At 41.3% G+C, this 17,313-nt stretch overlaps 1 protein-coding gene across 1 annotated transcript in view; it reads right to left on the bottom strand.

Annotated features, from left to right (window-relative positions):
• FANCL (FA complementation group L) overlaps positions 1-17,313 on the bottom strand; it is a gene marked incomplete in the record, with an annotated part of 1,961,518 nt that overhangs the window by 599,888 nt on the left and 1,344,317 nt on the right. Inside the window, 1 exon segment of the mRNA XM_044054938.1 lies at positions 12,736-12,819. Within this exon segment, the coding sequence (XP_043910873.1) occupies positions 12,736-12,819 (84 nt within the window).

Here is a 17,313-nt window from a genome sequence, read left to right as displayed (position 1 = left end):
TCCACTAAATCTGACTCAAGATGCCCAAACTGCCTATCTAGACCTCTTCGAATTTATCAAGATTCAACCCTCTACCCTGATCCAGGGTGACTAACTACCCAAACATAGACTGGAAGAGCTACTCGTGCCAGAACACAAATGCCTAGAGATTCCTCAATTTTGTCAATGCAAATGCTTAGGAACAGCTAGTCGATACCCTCACAAGAGGTGATAATATCTTGGACTTGGTATTAACCAGTATAAGTAACCACTGCAGCATCCCTGCAGTATTACCCTCCCTTGTAAGATCTGACCATAAAGCGGCCATGTTCAAAGCCACCATCTCCCCCGTCATTCCTCTAGCTAGGGGTCAAACAAAAAAACTTCTCCAAAACTGATTACAGCCTCCTGTGGGATGGTATAAACAGCTTCACAGCTCCCTCCCCCTCTCTAGGAACTGGCACCAGTATCCAAAACTATATGAAATTACTATACACACATTTATATAGATGAATAGAATCAGGAATACCTGATAGGACTAAATCATCCTCTGCAAGGAAGAGTAAACCTGTCTGGTGGATATCTGCAATAAATAAAATAAACTCTATAACAAAAGAAAAAAAATTGCTGTCCAAGACCAAGAAAGAGCAGGTGCCCAATTGGAAGCAGTCTCTCCTTAGCCTAAACAAGCAAATAAGAGCACTAGTGAAATCCTCCAAAGCAAAGTTTTAGTCCAAATTGGCCACATCTACTAGAGACCATCATAAGGCCTTCTTCACATATGTCCATAATCTCAAAGGCAGCACCCAGATCTGTTCAGAACAGGTGGTCAAGGACACCACATATACAAATGCCATAGATATAGCAAACTTGTGGGATGACAGATTCAGCGAAACTTGCCCCCTTCTGCCCACATCAGTAAATCAGGACCATTCCCAGTACTTGCCCGCTTCCCCTTATATCTAGGGATCGGGTCATCACTGCTCTCTCAAAGGCAAAAAATACAGCCTCCATGGGACCCGATAACATCTCAGGCTGCAACCTACATGAACTCACGCAGGAACTTGCAGCACCATTAGGTGCCCTATTCTACCAAAGCCTGAGTACTGGCTTTGTCACAGCTGAGTGAACGACAGCCACTGTCATCCCTTTACACAAACGTGGAGTGTCCACCAATCTGGGAAATTATAGACTCATCAGCCTAACTAGCCTGATGTGCAAGACCATGAAACAGATTATCATGGACCTCATTAACAAAGACATTGGCAACCTCCAAACACTCGATCCCACACAGTTTGGCTTCATCAAGGGGAAATCATGTCTATTAAATTTGGTTTACTTTTTTTGAGACAATCAACAAAGGCCATGGATGAGGGGAAAACAGTGCACATCGCCTACCTTGACCTGGCCAAAGCCTTCGACACCATTCCCCATACTCAGGCATAATATATATAAACTCTCTCAACTAGGCATCAATCCATATGTTACCAGATGGGTAGCTATGTGGCTCTTTGATGGAACACACCTGATCAAAATAGGGGAAGCCACCTCAAGCAGATCTGTTTTGAGTGGCATACCCCAGGATTCGGTCTTGGGGCCTCTGTTATTTGGGATACACTTTTCTGAGGTGGAAGCCAAAACCAGTGGGCTATGGCTGACTAAGTTTGCAGACTACTGCAAGCTGGGCGCTGTCATCAATTTCCCTAATGACATGGATATCCTCCAAGAGGGTCTCACCCAAACGACTGGTGCCAGAAACATGGCCTCAAGCTGAATACAAAAAAAAATGCATCACCACCATCATCCCCTTTGGGGAAAGTGATGTCTCCACAAATTATCACAATAACAATGCCCTAACCACGCAGTCAGTTGTGAGGGATTTGGGCACCCAGATTGATAGCAACCTGACTTTTGACCACCATGTTGCTTCCATTCTACGGAAAGCTTTCTACATGGCCCATCTCATAAGTAAGGGTATCTCATCCAGGGACAAGGAGGTCATAACATCCTTGTATTCTTCCCTTATAAGGCCCATTATTGAGTACAACACCCCATTCTGCATGTACCTTGCAAAGCACATGCAGCAGCTGGAGAGACCACAAAGGTTCCTTGCCAGAAGAATCCAGGGTCTCAAAAATCTTCCATACACAGATAGGCTAAAACCCCTATCCCTCTACTCTGTTTCATACAGACACCTCAGAGGTGACCTCTGTCTTGCATACAGGGTGATCTCGGACCACGCCTTGATGGGGATTACTGTATATCCGCAAGTCAAGCACCACTCGCGTAACCTGAACACACGGCCTCAACCTGGTCTGTGACATCAATAGGACTTATTGGCGGGACATGTGCGTGTCCCAGAGGCTTACCCATCTGTGGAACAGACTCCCTTGTTCACGTCAAGCAGAGTACCTCTTTACCCCTCTTTAAGCGCAACCTGGATAACTGGATGGGAAACCGAAAATACATCCCTGGGATTCCACCCATGTCCCTGCTGGACAGGGGCATCGGGTGCTGATTTGTCTATACATGGACTAAACTACTGGTTAGGCTTATAAGAGCCTCAGGGCCAATAGCCTAGTAACTTCCTATGATTCTATGAACAGGGGATATCCCTTGGATATCACTGATTCTCTCATGGCCAAAGTAATGGACAAGAGACGGAAAGAGGTTTATATTCCCCTTTTGACGTCCAATCAGGATGTATGTGGTTCCCCCAAGTAGACAACAATTCTACACTACTCAACCCATGTGTGGACATGCGGGTGAATGGCTTACCTGAGAAAGATGATTTGTTTGAATTTAGCTATCCTTTGGTCACCACTTTCAACAGTGACAATAAATATATTGAGTCTATTGTTTATAAAAACTGGACTTATATTACACAGGATCTGGAACTGTTGGAGAATTTGGTGGGCCCGGCCAAAGATTGTATACGAGAGAAGATGCACTTTTAAAAATGATCTTGAAAGATCCATTTGGCAATATCTTTAAATATGGTGCATGTAGCCAATGCAGCCACATATTGGTCAGTGGCTATATTCAGATCAATGATAAAACTTTATTTATCAAAGGGAAATTTAATTGCCAGTTAAGCGGTGTGGTTTATATTGCAAGATGTGGATCTTGCCTTGCTTTTTATGTTGGCAAGACAGAGAAAGCTAAAACAACATATCTATGACCACTTTTATGACATCAAGAAACATAAAGAAACTCATGCCCTTTATAAATATATTGCATTATTTCCAGAGCATACATTTCGGACTTGGAGCAGGTGACCAAACCCCAGGGATGGCCCTTGGTCCCTATTGTTGGACGAGGTGGAGCTGTGATGGCAGATATTTTTAAAAGCATTTGTGCCACCGGGTCTGAATGATGTTATCAGTATTAAGTACTCTCTAAAAAGGAGAGCGTTGGACAGACAGTGATTATTTTTAAATATTTTTGATTAATCTTGAATATTTGCTTTTTATAAATTTTTTAAGAATTATTTAAAGTATTTTTATTTTAATTTTGATACAATTTTGTGTCGTTTTCATGGTTTGTGAAGGTATTCTGTGTAGTTTTTTGAAATTACAGCCTGTCACTAAGTTGCTTTGCCTCCCCTTTCCTTATTAGCTCATTGTGTTCTTTGTATCATGTGACCTTTCTGTTCTTTTTAAGCAGAGTACTTGTTCTGTTGCATATATCTGAAGAAGTCTTAATTGTAAGACGAAAGCGCAAATATTTTTTGATAAAGTTGTGTATTTCAATAAATCTGCTGTTCTGGCATCCCGGTTGCCATTGGTGAAGTGGAGTTTGGCTGGTTTTGTTTTTCTATTTTGCTGGTTTTATGGCTTCGGGTGAGTGGTCTACATCGGATTTTGGCTTTTCACAACCTGACATGAATTCACTACAGGATTCTGCACACTATTTAACTTTACTTGTTCAACCACTTTTGAAGGAGAGGAGTAGTAACAACAATTCCTGTAACAGTGATGAGGTAAATTTAATATCGCATTTTTCTGATGTGGGGCTTTCTGGTAATGCTGAAATTCCTCCAGGACAGCTTTTACTGAAGAATACTCAAGACTCTCACCAGGGCCTAACACCTTGTGCCTCTGAACATAACAGCACTATTAAATTGGAGGCTTGGCTTAACAGGAGCACTGGTTTTAATGGGAGCAGTTCTAATGTTTCTAGTGTTTTGGATGAACAGCTGTTTACTTTTCAGTAAAATCTGCTCAGGTATCATAAATTACAACATGAACACTTTTATTTCCAAGAATGTATCAAACTTCAGCAGGTCCCTAAAGGATTGAGGTGTTGGAAATATCCAACTGGACTTATTCAGCACTCTCTACTACATTTGGAGCTAATAGCCATGTTTGACCAACATGGCTGTGAACTGATGGGGCTGCTTGCAAAACATAACTCAACCATTATGGATGATTAACCAGCTTGATAGCAAGATAACACAAGATTTACAATTCCAAAAACACAAGGGGAGATGTCAAAATATTTTCAGTGATATTGACAAGATTTGTGACTCCATAAAACAGCAAAAGTTGAGGAAGTTAGAGAGGGATATAAAAGATTATCTTAAGGGGGCTGCATACCCCCCCCCCACCACCACCACAGAGTCCGAGAATACAGGATGAGGGGCCAAACAACCAACAGGATTCATCAGATGACAGCCCAGATGAAACAGTTGCACTTCCAACAGTCACAATCCCCCTTTAGGACAGACTGAGCCCTCAGAGGTCGAAGCGAATTCGCAACAAGCAAGCGGATTATTACAGCCCCTATCCCAATCCTGACTAGAGATTCCAGGCACAAGGAAGAAAGAAATCCAATAGGGGACGACCACATTAGAAGCCCCAATGGAGACAGGTACTTTTATTGTTACTTCTAACACTCCTGGTGATTTTCATATTTACAACTACAGCTCTTTTGACTTTAGCAATGAACATGGTGATTTATTCAGCAGGAGACTTTATTTTGTTCCCAATGGATGGGTTGGTATTTCTGAGATCATTACAGAGTTAAATTTTTTTACAAGAAATCTTAATTTGTGTGTATGGGTAACCAGGTATATGTTCCTGATCCATATTGTCCATGTTTTCCCAGCATAACCAGTCCTGACTTACATCCACTTTTGTTACAGTTTGAAAAAGCTTGTGAGGTCGATATTCGATATCATTTAAAGGCTGGGACTGGTAGTAAATCTTTTAACTTGAGTAGATCTCAATGGGCAATGTTAAAATAAATTACTGGCTGTGACAATCTTAGAGTGATGCAGACGGACAAGGGAGCAGGTCTAGTAGTGATGAACAGCTGGATTACCAACAATGAATGTTCAACCTTTTATACGAAGCTTCATATTCTGAAGTTTCACTGAATTAAATCAGCATTTCTTACAGGAGGATTGACAGCTTGCTTTAGGATATGCTTATGCAAGGTGAAATTTCCCCCTGAATAACATAGGTATACGAGTGTTGATTTCCCAAAGTTCCATCTATTTTTGGACTGCCCAAGGTACACAAAGACCTCCTGGATCCACCTTTTAGACCCATTGTGAACGCTGCTCACTCAGACTTTTTATTGCTAAATTGATTGACCATTTATTGAAACCCCACGTCTCGGCTATACCACGGTTATGCTGTGACTCTTGGGATTTCTTGGCAAGCTGCAACAATTTGGCCTTATTTCCTAACTTAGGTTTATTACCACTGACATCAAGGATTTGTTTGCATGTATTCCACATGAGACTAGCATGGTTTGGTTCGAGGAATACCTCACATTTTATCTGAAAATGGATCAGGGGCTGACCAATATGGTGTCCACTCTTATGCAGAATGTTTTGTAATACAACTTTAAATATTTCAAAGGCCATTATTTGAAACAGACAAAGGGAGTTGCCATGGGTGCAGCATTCACCCCTTTATTTGCAAATATTGTTATGGCAGCATGGGAAGCAAAGTTTCTTGAGAAATGCCCTTATATTCAGTATATCTGCATGTATACCCGCTACCTTGATGACCTTTTTATTGTTTGGGCAGGTCCTGTACCCCTTATTGATAATTTTTACGAGGTATATTAACCACACCTTGATGATTTTATGAGGTACATTAACCACGCCACAGCTTTTTTGGTTTTTACTCATACTGTGGGGTCTTGGTGAGATCAATTACTTTAACTTAACTTTTGACTAAGAGACTTTCTATTTCCTCTAAAATTTATCAGAAACCTACTTATTCCAACAGCTTACTTCATTATACCAGCAACCGCCCCTATCACCAGAAACGTGGGGTGATAGGTTGAAGGACACGTTTGCTAACAGGGGATATCGCATGGATCTCATTGATTTTCTCATGGCCACAGTAATAGACAAGAGAGGGAAAGAGGCTTATATTCCCATTTTGACATCCAATCAGGATGCATGTGGTTCAGGCTACTCAACCCATGTGTGGACATGTTGGTGGATGGCTTACTGAGAAAGATGATTTGTTGATTTGTTTGAATTTAGCCATCCTTTGGTCACCACTTTCACAGTGACGGTAAATATATTGAGTCCATTGTTTATAAAAACTGGACTTATTGCATGATGTGGGTCTTGCCCTGCTTTTATGTTGGCAAGACCGAGAGAAAGCTATCTATGAGCACTTTTATGACATCAAGAAATGTAAGGAAAAGTAAGGAAACCAATGCCCTTTATAGACATATCACATTATTTCCAGACCATAAATTTTACTTTTGGGTTTTGGATCAGGTGAGACCAGACCCCAGGGGTGATCCTTGGTCCCTATTGTTGAACAAGGGAGAGCTGTGGTGGCAGATAATCTTAAATGTATCTGTGCCATCGGGTCTGAATGATGTTATCAGTATTAAGTGCTCTCTAAAAAGGAGAGTGTTGGACAGACAGCAATGTTTTTTGACATTTTTTGATTAATCTTGAATATTTGTTTTGTTTATAATTTTTTAGTAATTATTTAAAGTATTTTTATTTTAGTTTTAATAGAATTTTGTGTTATTTTAATGGTTTGTGCAGGTATTCTGTGTAGTTTTTTTGGATTTACTGCCTGTCACTTTAAATTGCTTTGCCTCTCCTTTCCTTATTATTAGCTCATTGTGTTTTTTGTATCATGTGACCTTACTGGTCTTTTTAAGCAGAGTACTTGTTCTGTTGCATATATCCGATGAAGTCTTAATTGCAAGAAGAAAGCTCTAATATTTTTTGGTAAAGTTGTGTCTATTTTAATAAATCTGCTGTTCTGTCATCCCGGTTGCCATTGGTGAAGTGCAGTTTGGCTGATTTTGTTTTTCTATACACCTGTCAGGTGAGACAGGAGATCTGGAATCGGTTCCGGAATCCAAAGTTGGGAAAGCAGATGAGGCCATAGGAAGGGGAACCAAATCTGTCGAGGCCACTAAGGTGCAATGATGACTTTGGTCTTCATCCTGGCAGCCTTCTGCAGGAATTCTGTAATTATTGGAATTGGTGGGTAAGTATAAAGTAGACTGGGTGCCAATCATGCAATACAGCATCCCTCCGGGATTCCCCTAGAGGGGGGATTAGGGCAAAGTAGCTGCTGCATTTGTTGTTTAGTGGAGAAGCAAAGAGATTGCAGCAAGGCTGGCCCCATTGATGGAAAATCTCTGTCACCTGCATGTTGAGAGACCACTTGTGAGGTAGAAAAAATGGACCTGCTCAATTTGTCTGCTATCTCATTGGACTTCCATGGAATATGTGCTGCTATGAGAAACCGGTTGGATGATATCGTCCATTGCTACACACTCAGTGCTTCTTGACACAAGGGGTATGATCTGGCTCCTCCTTGTTTGTTGGTGTACCAAACTACTAACATATTGTCTGTTTGAATCGCAATTGTCCCTAAAGGGAGAGCATCCTGGAAGGTCTGCAATGCTTAAAGCACTCCTCTCATCTCTAGGACAATGATATGCAAATTGGCCTCCTTGGGGGACCAAGTGCCTTGGACTGCTTTCCCCAGGAAGTACCCCCTCCCACTAATCTGGGAAGTATCCGTGGTCACCATGGCCTAGGGTCGATGAGAATGAAATGACGGCCTTGTAGAAACTGATCTGACTGAATCAAACACCAGAGGTATCTCATGAATGCTTGAGTAATTCTTATTTGTGCTGACATGCGCAGCTAAAGCATTGACCACTATGCTGCTAGCATCTATTGAGGAATTCCCATATGAAATCTTGCCAAAGGAAATAAGATTATGGCAGCTGACACTGACCCCAAGGCCTGAAGGATCAATCTGCTGAAATTTTGTTACTGCAAATTATTTTCCTGACAAGGAATCTGATATTCTGTACACTTGAGAGAGGGACAAGCTATCACTGATATTGTATTGAAGATTGCCTCTATGAATTCTAAAGTTTGAGTTGGTTGTAACTGAGACTTCTCGCAATTTCTCTTGCTCTTGTTAGTAGATGCCTAGTCGGGGCAGTAATGAGCTGGTCATCTAAATATGGAAACATTCAGAATTCTTACAGTCTCAGGTGAGCTGGTATCATGGCCATGCATTTGGTAAACACCCTGGGGGCTGTTGAGAGGCCAAAGGGCAGTGCTCATCAGATAGTGACTGGCTCCCAGCCAGAAGGGTAAATACCTTCTGGATTGTCTGTTCATCTTTATGCGATAATACGCATCCTGAAGGTCTACTGAGCACATTTGGCCATCCTTGCCCAGGTAGGGTAGAATGGACTGAACAGTGACCATCCAAAACTTTGTCTGTCAAATTGACTCGCTCAAGGAGCTGAGATCCAAAATTTAGATCCAGTCCTTTGGTTTTCTTTGGCACCAAAAATAATCTTGAGTAAGTTCTGGATCCTAACTGGTCTGGTGGGACCTCTTGGACGACCTTTTTTCTAGAAGCTTTTGTATATCTAATGCTGCTGCTTTCCTCTGACTGGGTGGAACATAGGGAATTTTGCGTACAGTTGGGGGTGGAAGGGAAAAGGAAATTATATAACCTCTGGAAATAATCCTTTGTACCCAAGTATCTCATCTCTAGCCAAGCTCTCTGGTGCAGGGAGAGTCAACCCCAGATTGCCTCCAGGGGTGGAAAATCAGGCCTCCTTTCAGGAGAGCTGGTAGAGTCTATTAAAGAATCTCTGGACCCCTGGTTTTGTGGGCATCCTCTGCCATGGGGACATAATCATCCATTAGAGTTTCCCCCTCTGCCTCTAGGGGAACAATATCCACATGTATCCTGGAAAGGAGCCTTTGACTTTCTGAACCACATCTTTTGATCCCCTCATTGATTTCTAGAAACAGAACTTTGACGGGTCGAAAAATGTAAGCCTACTTCAGAGAGGGTCTTTCCATCCCTCTCACACTTGGCGAGTGCATCCTTCACTTTGCTCCAAACAATGAACTGCCATCAAAGGGTGCACAGACAATCAAGGATGTGGATGCCTCTAGCTGGTTGCCCCTGTGACATACAATGATGTGGCTCTAAAAGCAAAGGCATCTGGGAACTAGACTGGAGATCTGAAGGGGCTGGATCCCTCTACCCTGTCAGAACAGAAAACACTCTCTTCACCACCTCAAAAGGCAGACTGCTCCAGAAGGAAAGACGACAGTGGCTCTGAGAAGGCAGGCGTCTGGAGCACTGCCTCTCTCTGACCCAAGAGCAACCTTCCTAAGGCGGAAGTTGGAGCCAAGCTAACCAATGCTAAAAGCTCAGAGGGTCAGAGATGGCTCCAAGAACCTCAGAATCCACTCCAACTCCTTGGACATGACAAAGGCAGCTTTGGCTCTTAGAGTCATCCAGATCTAAAGTTGTCAAAGCTGATGCATTCAGAGAAGTCGTCGTATCAGAAGATAATGGTATCTTCTAGTATGAGCCAAATGGAGCCAGAAAAGTTGGATCTAGGTACTCAAACAACCAGTGGGATCAGAGAAGTAGCAGGGAATGGTGGTGTAACAGATGGACGGACTCCCTGATTTAAAGGGGTAGCAGCCAGAAAAATACCCATCGGTATCTGCACCAAGACGAATATCCTCATCATTCTGTCCACATCTTCCTTAGTTAGACTTCTGGATGAACAAGATGAGGCATGGGATGGTGACCTGGAATGATGTCTCAGCAGAAAGGGAACTCTAGAAGGCACTGGATCCAAGGATGGAGAATATTTTGTTCTTGGTAGTGTCTTTGGATCTGAAAAGCTTGGATCTTAACATTTTTTCATCAGATCCGAAGGGGAGTGGATCCAAGCAGATTTTGGATGTGGTCTCAGTCTTTTCTTTGGCGGCTCTGCTGAAGGATCAAAGAAGAGGACTGTCTTCGAGAGTTAGTCAGGGTTTCTTTAGTTTTTGCCTTGGGGGATTAAGCCCCAGCGACAGCCTCTCCAAAAGAAGATGGAAGCAATCCCTTTAAAATATTTTTTCCTATCTGTTATGGCCGTAGGATTGAAATTTTTGCAGAGAGAACAATATTCTTGCAGATGCTGAGGGCCTAAACAATAAACACACAAAGTGTGGGCATCTGAAAGTGGTAATTTATGCCCACACTTCTGATATTTTTTGAAGCCAGCAGATCCTTTATCAGACATCATGACTCACGATAAAAAAAAGAAAAAGATACATTTTTTTTAAACATAATAAAGAGAAAAATACTGTAAATGGTATTAAGAACTACACTAATGTGTACTATAGAACCAGAAACTTACAGATTATAAGTAGAAAAATACCAACTATGGTAAAAGAGAATTCCACTGAGTGTAAAGGGTACGGCAAAATATATTTATATGTTAAAGAAGAGAACTATCAAGAAAAGAAGCACTTACCTCAATACAAGCTTGAGAGATCAGGCTGACCATATCTTTTGCGAAAATTGACAAACAAGATCAGAGGTATGTTAGGGATTGGTGCATTATGGGTAAGGGAGAAGCTTGGAAGCTTTTTGGTGGCCACAAGCTAGATTAACACCCAAGTCAGATCTGAGGTTCATCTCCGAACCCCAACAGTTGAGGATAGACTGAAAATTGACAATCAGATCTATCGGGAGGAGAGGGATTGCTGCCCTCACTTACCTTAGATATAAAGATGTCCAGGTGCTTTTCTCAGGTCAGACAGAGAAAGGCAATATTAGCCATGTGACAGGTTGGTCCACACTCAGGATTATGTACATGGAGTGAAATGCACTCAAGAGATGATGCTTAGGTTGTACAGCATTACGCAGGACCTAATTATGGTATCAGGCAATGTTTCTGAGGGTATGCTCCCCTCCTGCAAGAAAAAGTCCCACCAGATGTCAAACAGCTGATCCATGACCAATGCCTGCACATGATCTCTGGACCTGCTGGTTTAGGATGACTCAGCAAAACCCTTCACAGCCTGGGCATACACACATTGCTGCACTCATATGGATGGCCATCTTTAGTACTACCACTAAGCATGTGCTAGGGTTGGGGCTTGAGGAAATATTCCTTATGTGCACACTAGCCAAGGGCATGCAGCAGCTCACTGACTGAGGGAGATGCAATACAGACAGCCAGAGGCACACCCTTCAAGATACTCCACCTCTGGTTGACTTTGTATTTTCAGCTGATAACAAATGCTCCAGCTCTCTAGTCAAAAAGGACCTGGCAGCACCTATGGCCCACAACGCCACTTTAAGGGCAGACTAATGTTTTGAAAGCAGAGATGTCTAACTTCCTGCTTCTTTTCCATCTTCTAATGCTCTACCTCCGGCCTGTCATTACATAAGGCACTCTTTTTCCAGTCCATGCATCTGTTACCATATTGAGTGAAGCCATAAATGCCTCCAACCTCTCTATTCTTTATTCACTATTTTACGACAGGTTGAAATGATGTCACTTACAGCATTACTTGATATGTGCTTCTTTATCCAGTCAAAAGAAACGCAAGTGTGAATCATAGCTCAATATCCGGCAAATACAAAGGACAAACTGTGTTGTTTTAGACATATTTCCATAGCAAATTTAATAAATAAGGTTAGAATTGTATGAGCTGCATTAAAAAAGTGGACTGATGCATTCTAAATAGCCTGGTATGTAATATTATAAAAAGTACATAGCAGGAAAGTATGTGCCAAAATGTAGGAAAGAGTGACATACAAAAACGCCAAGACAATAACTGTAGAGAGGAAATCCCAACTGTTATCCCACTGCACCTGTATACCACTACTCCCAATCTCTGAACGTATTTCTTCTTCTCCATCTTTAATATGCATATTTGCTCCAAGGCATATATCAATATTGTCTGCATTTGTCTCTCTATATCCAAAATTTTCTAAAATTTCATGTGCATTTTATCTTACATCATATTCCATACATAAGCATATATAGTACACTTTTTTTATTTTAGAGCTTTCCCCAATCACATCCCCTCTGAAAAAATACTATTTCCCCATGGGGCCAACCCAATACTCAAAATCACACAAAACAAGCAAACAAAAACATTTCCAAAATCAGATCACAGTATATTACTATATTACTTCAAAAAGAACTCTGAAAAGGACTGCCTTACCACTATTTGGCAGAATATTCTAGACAGTGCAAGTATTTTGTTACAGAGCAGGTTACGCTACATGTCTAAGGTTCTTCAATAGGAAAATAAGCAACAGCCACAGAATCATGTTCTTCACAAATGTGAAGAATAACTCCAACTACTGCAGCCTTAACAAAATTCAGACTATGAAACATTAAAAGATGTCCCTGCTACTTTGATAAGCACAACTCATTTCAATTATGAAACAGACAAAATGGTGATCCTACCATGATCAGCTCCAAGAAAGCAGCATTCAGGAAGTACTTTAGGGTGTCTTGGATCTACATCTATGTTTATGGAAACATTATTCCCTAAAATAAAAATAATAATATTAATAATAATACCAGAAGCATGAGCATACAACAAATCTATTACATCAGTTAAAGCTACAACTTTACATACAGACAGCAAAATAAATACAAAATAATCTGCAGTGAAGGCTACAAACTAGGCCTCATTATGCTTTCTAAATAGTGTAGTCTTTATATTAACTTGGTCTACTACTGTTTAAAAACACAAGAAAGCAATGCTATTTAGTAAATCTTCAAGAAACATGTATGTATACATTATTTATATGCCAGTTATACATATGATAATGAAGTTAGAATACATTGTCTGACAAATCTGTAGCATTTTATTTAGCCTATGGTTATTTTTTTCTCCTTACTCTTCAGCTATTCCCTCCAGTATATTAACATTACTAGAATGGTATTAAAGAACAGCAGTTGTGTGAGAAACTTTCCACAACAATAATTCAACTTTCATTACAGTGCTTTATAATAAAGGCACTTTACAAAATAAATGAAATTCAAATAAGCAAAGTAGATAATTGGTGATATTCTTCTTTCAGTAACTCAATCTAGCATAGCTCCACTTTCTGTAACAGACAGGCACCCCTCCCTGCTTATCCTAATGATTTTCCAAGATGCCAATATTAATCATCAAGGAAAACACTTCCATCTTCAAGTGTCAGGGAGGGAAATCAGAGGAGGTCTTAAGACCAGTGACCTTACTATGTATAACTCAATTTGGCCTAACAGAACTAACATCTGAGTTTCCACTCCATGGTCCACAATACTGCAAATAACTATACACTCAATTCATGTTTGCTCACTGACTGCAGTCCTGGCAACACATGTATTATATAAATATATTTAACTTACTTCCCCTTGGACGCTGCTGCAACTGCGAGCATTTTAGTTGACTAATCGGAAACCATCTTCAAAAAAAAAAAAAAAAAAGACATCCCCCTCACACCAAATAAAAAAAACAGATAATAAGGAGCTGCCTAGCAAAACAGTGGAGCCTGCAAGAAGAATCTAAGACTGAAAAAGTGCATACTACTCGGGACTCATCTTCTCAGAAAAAAAGACATCCCCCTCCCACCTAATAAAAACAGATAAGGAGCCTCCTAGCTAAACATTGGACCCTGCAAGAAGAGTATAAGACTGAAAAAGTGCATGTATGTTTAAATACAAAATCTCTATTTACTTTATGTTAGAGAGAACACTACTGTTAACTACTGCAGACTGACTATCGTGGTCAAGAGCTGCACTACGGATAGGCGCCCCCCCCCCCCCCCCATATTTGTTAACTTGCTATTTCTACTTCCCATCTTCTCTAAAGTGTACTTTTACTTCTTCCTTCCTTCCTGACCTTACACCAGCTCCCTGATATAGAAAACTAAACACTGCAGCTGGACATACTAGCACAAGCTTAGAAATAGCATTTCTGGCAGTTTTTATATCTGCTAAATCCCTTACTTTTACCTATACAGGCTATAACATCACAGCAGTAGGCTGGTTCTTACTTACCTACTGATATAGTCTCTCAAACACTCCAGTGTCTTGGACTGCTGGCTCAACCCGCTCCGCTCCCCTACCCTAACCCATTTACACCCACCACTATATTTAGATTTATAATTACAGACCACAATCTCCATCAAATCCCAATTAACCTATCACATCACAACTACTTCTCCCACATAGCAACACACTTCACAACACCCTAATTACCACTCACCTAGTACTACTCCCAACTCATACAGTCTAAACTATTAGCCTTAGCCATACCCCACTCCTTCTACAACTAAAGAAAATGAACTACACACAACAATCCCAATTACTAAAAGCATTACTCTTCCTATTAATGATCCTTACTCTACTCCTGCTTTCCATCCTCTCCTCTTACCACACTAAAATTAATACCAGCACCCCACCCCCATGGCAAACTGCAACAGCAGCCAATCACATAAAACAAAACAACTTCCCTACATCGCCATGCAACCTTACCGCATCCCTAAGATTCTTTAATGCATACAATAAGCTAACAGTCAAAACCTACCCTCACTCTTCTCCAAGGCAAACTAGAATTAAACACAAACTAACCAAACTCTATCTATACCTACTCCATAAACTCACCTGCTGTGGCAACATCCACCCTAACCCACCATTACAACCACCAATTCAAATTCAAATCAACTAAATCCCTTATACCATAGACCTAACTCATGTCTCCTCCTCTTAAACATAAATGCAAGAAGTATACTTAACAAAATTCATGACCTTCATGCCCTACTACCTCTATACAAACTAGAGATTGCAGTGTTAACTGAAATATGGCTGAAACCAGAACACCACAATGATGAGATTGCAGCCCCTAGCTACAATCTTATTCGCACAGATAGATTAGAGAAAAATAGAGGAGGTGTAGCAATATTATTCCAAAATCATCTCACCTTAGAACAAATTGTAACGCCCAAGAAGTTAAAGGTGTAGAACTTATCCTAGCCAAACTAAAACTAAACTCCAACACATAATAATTGCAGGTTGCTACATCCCACCAGGCAATAAAATTACTTTAATGAAAGCACGCTACATTGGATGTCAAACTCCCTCACACAAGAAACCGTACTATTAGGTGACTTCAGTATTGACTGGCTTAACTGCTCTAGCCATAGCCACAATCCCTCTATCATCATTAACCTCCATGGGTACACCCAAATCATATCTACCCCCACTAGAACAGAGAAAAGCGGGCCTCCTCTGAAAAGGGACCTGTGTCCAGTCGGACTTTCCCGGTTAACAAATGTAAAATAAAATACAATAAAAATAAATAAAATAAATACTGGACTGGATTCTGTTATCTGACCCCACTTTTGCACAACAATCTGGGTGCCTTCCTGATAGGCTGTGACCATCAACCAACCTACCTAATTAGGCACACACCCCATCACATCAGTCAACCCATCCTCAGAACAGTATGTAATAAACAAAAAAACTTTTCTGCTACTGACTTCATCAATGCACTAAAGACCTGTAAGTGGACTTCCCTAAAAACACCATCTTTAGATGAAGCAGTGCAGTACTTTAACTCTTCTTCTTCTCTTTCGGCTGGTCCTGTTAGGGGTCACCACAGCGGATCACCTGTTTTCATTTCTTCCTGTCCTTTGCATATTCCTCTGTCACACGAACCACCTGCATGTCCTCTCTCACCACATCCATAAACCTCATCTTAGGCCTTCCTCTTTTCCTCTTACCTGGCAGCTCCATCCTTAGCATCCTTTTCCAAATATACCCAGCATCCCTCCTCAGCACATGTCCAAACCAAAGCAATCTCAGCTCTTTGACTTTGTCTCCAAACCGTCCAACCTGAGTTGACCCTCTAATATACTGATTCCTAATCCTGTCCATCCTTGTCACACCCAATGCAAATCTTAACATCTTTAACTCTGCCCCTTCCAGCTCGTACTCCTGCCTTTTTGTCAATGCCACCATCAACAACCCATACAACATAGCTGGTCTCACTACCCTCTTGTAGACCTTCCCTTTCACTCTTACTGGTACCCGTCTGTCACAAATCACTCCTGACACTTCTCCACCCATTTCACCCTGCCTGTACTCTCTTCTTCACCTCACTTCCACACTCACTACTACTCTGAACTGTTGATCCCAAGTACTTAAACTCCACCCACCTTTGCCAACTCTACTCCCTGCATCCTCACCATTTCTCTATCCTCCCTCTCATTCACACACACATATTCTGTCTTAGTCCTGCTGACCTTCATTCCTCTCCTCTCTAGAGCACATCTCCACCTCTCCAGGTTCCTCAATCTGGTCCCTACCCTCACTACAGATCACAATGTCATCTGCAAACATTATAGTCCATGGGGCCGTCTGTCAACCTGTCCATCACCACTGCAAATAAGAAAGGGCTCGGAGATGATCATTGATGTAATCCCAGCTCCACCTTAAACGGATCTGTCACTTCCACTGCAGACTTCACCACTGTCACAATATCCTGTACAACTCTTACGTACATCTCTGCCACTCCTGACTTCCGCATACAATACCACAACTCCTCTCTAGGCACCCTATCATATGCTTTCTCCATGCCCACAAAGACACAATTCAACTCCTTCTGACCTGCTCTATATTTCTCCATCAACACACTCAGAGCAAACATCACATCTGTAGTGCTCTTTCCCAGCATGAAACCATACTGCTGATCACTAATCATCACCTCCCTTCTTAACCTAGCTTCTACTACTCTTTCTCATAACTTCAAGCTGTGATTGATCAGTTTTATCCCTCTGTAATTACTACAACTCTGCACATCACCCTTATTCTTAAAAATAGGTACCAAAACACTTTTTCTCTACTCCTCAGGCATCCTCTCACTTTCCAAGATTTCATTAGACAATCTGGTTAAAAACTCCACAGTCACTTCTGCTAAGCACCTCCATACTTCCACTGCTATGTCATCTGGACACACAGCCTTTCCATTCTTCATCCTCTTCATAGCTG

The sequence above is a fragment of the Protopterus annectens genome, chromosome 1.part2 (genome assembly GCF_019279795.1).
Source record: "Protopterus annectens isolate FY-2018-M chromosome 1.part2, PAN1.0, whole genome shotgun sequence".
In the NCBI taxonomy this organism is placed as follows: Eukaryota; Metazoa; Chordata; order Ceratodontiformes; family Protopteridae; genus Protopterus; species Protopterus annectens.
This window is presented reverse-complemented; position numbering and strand designations above follow the sequence as displayed.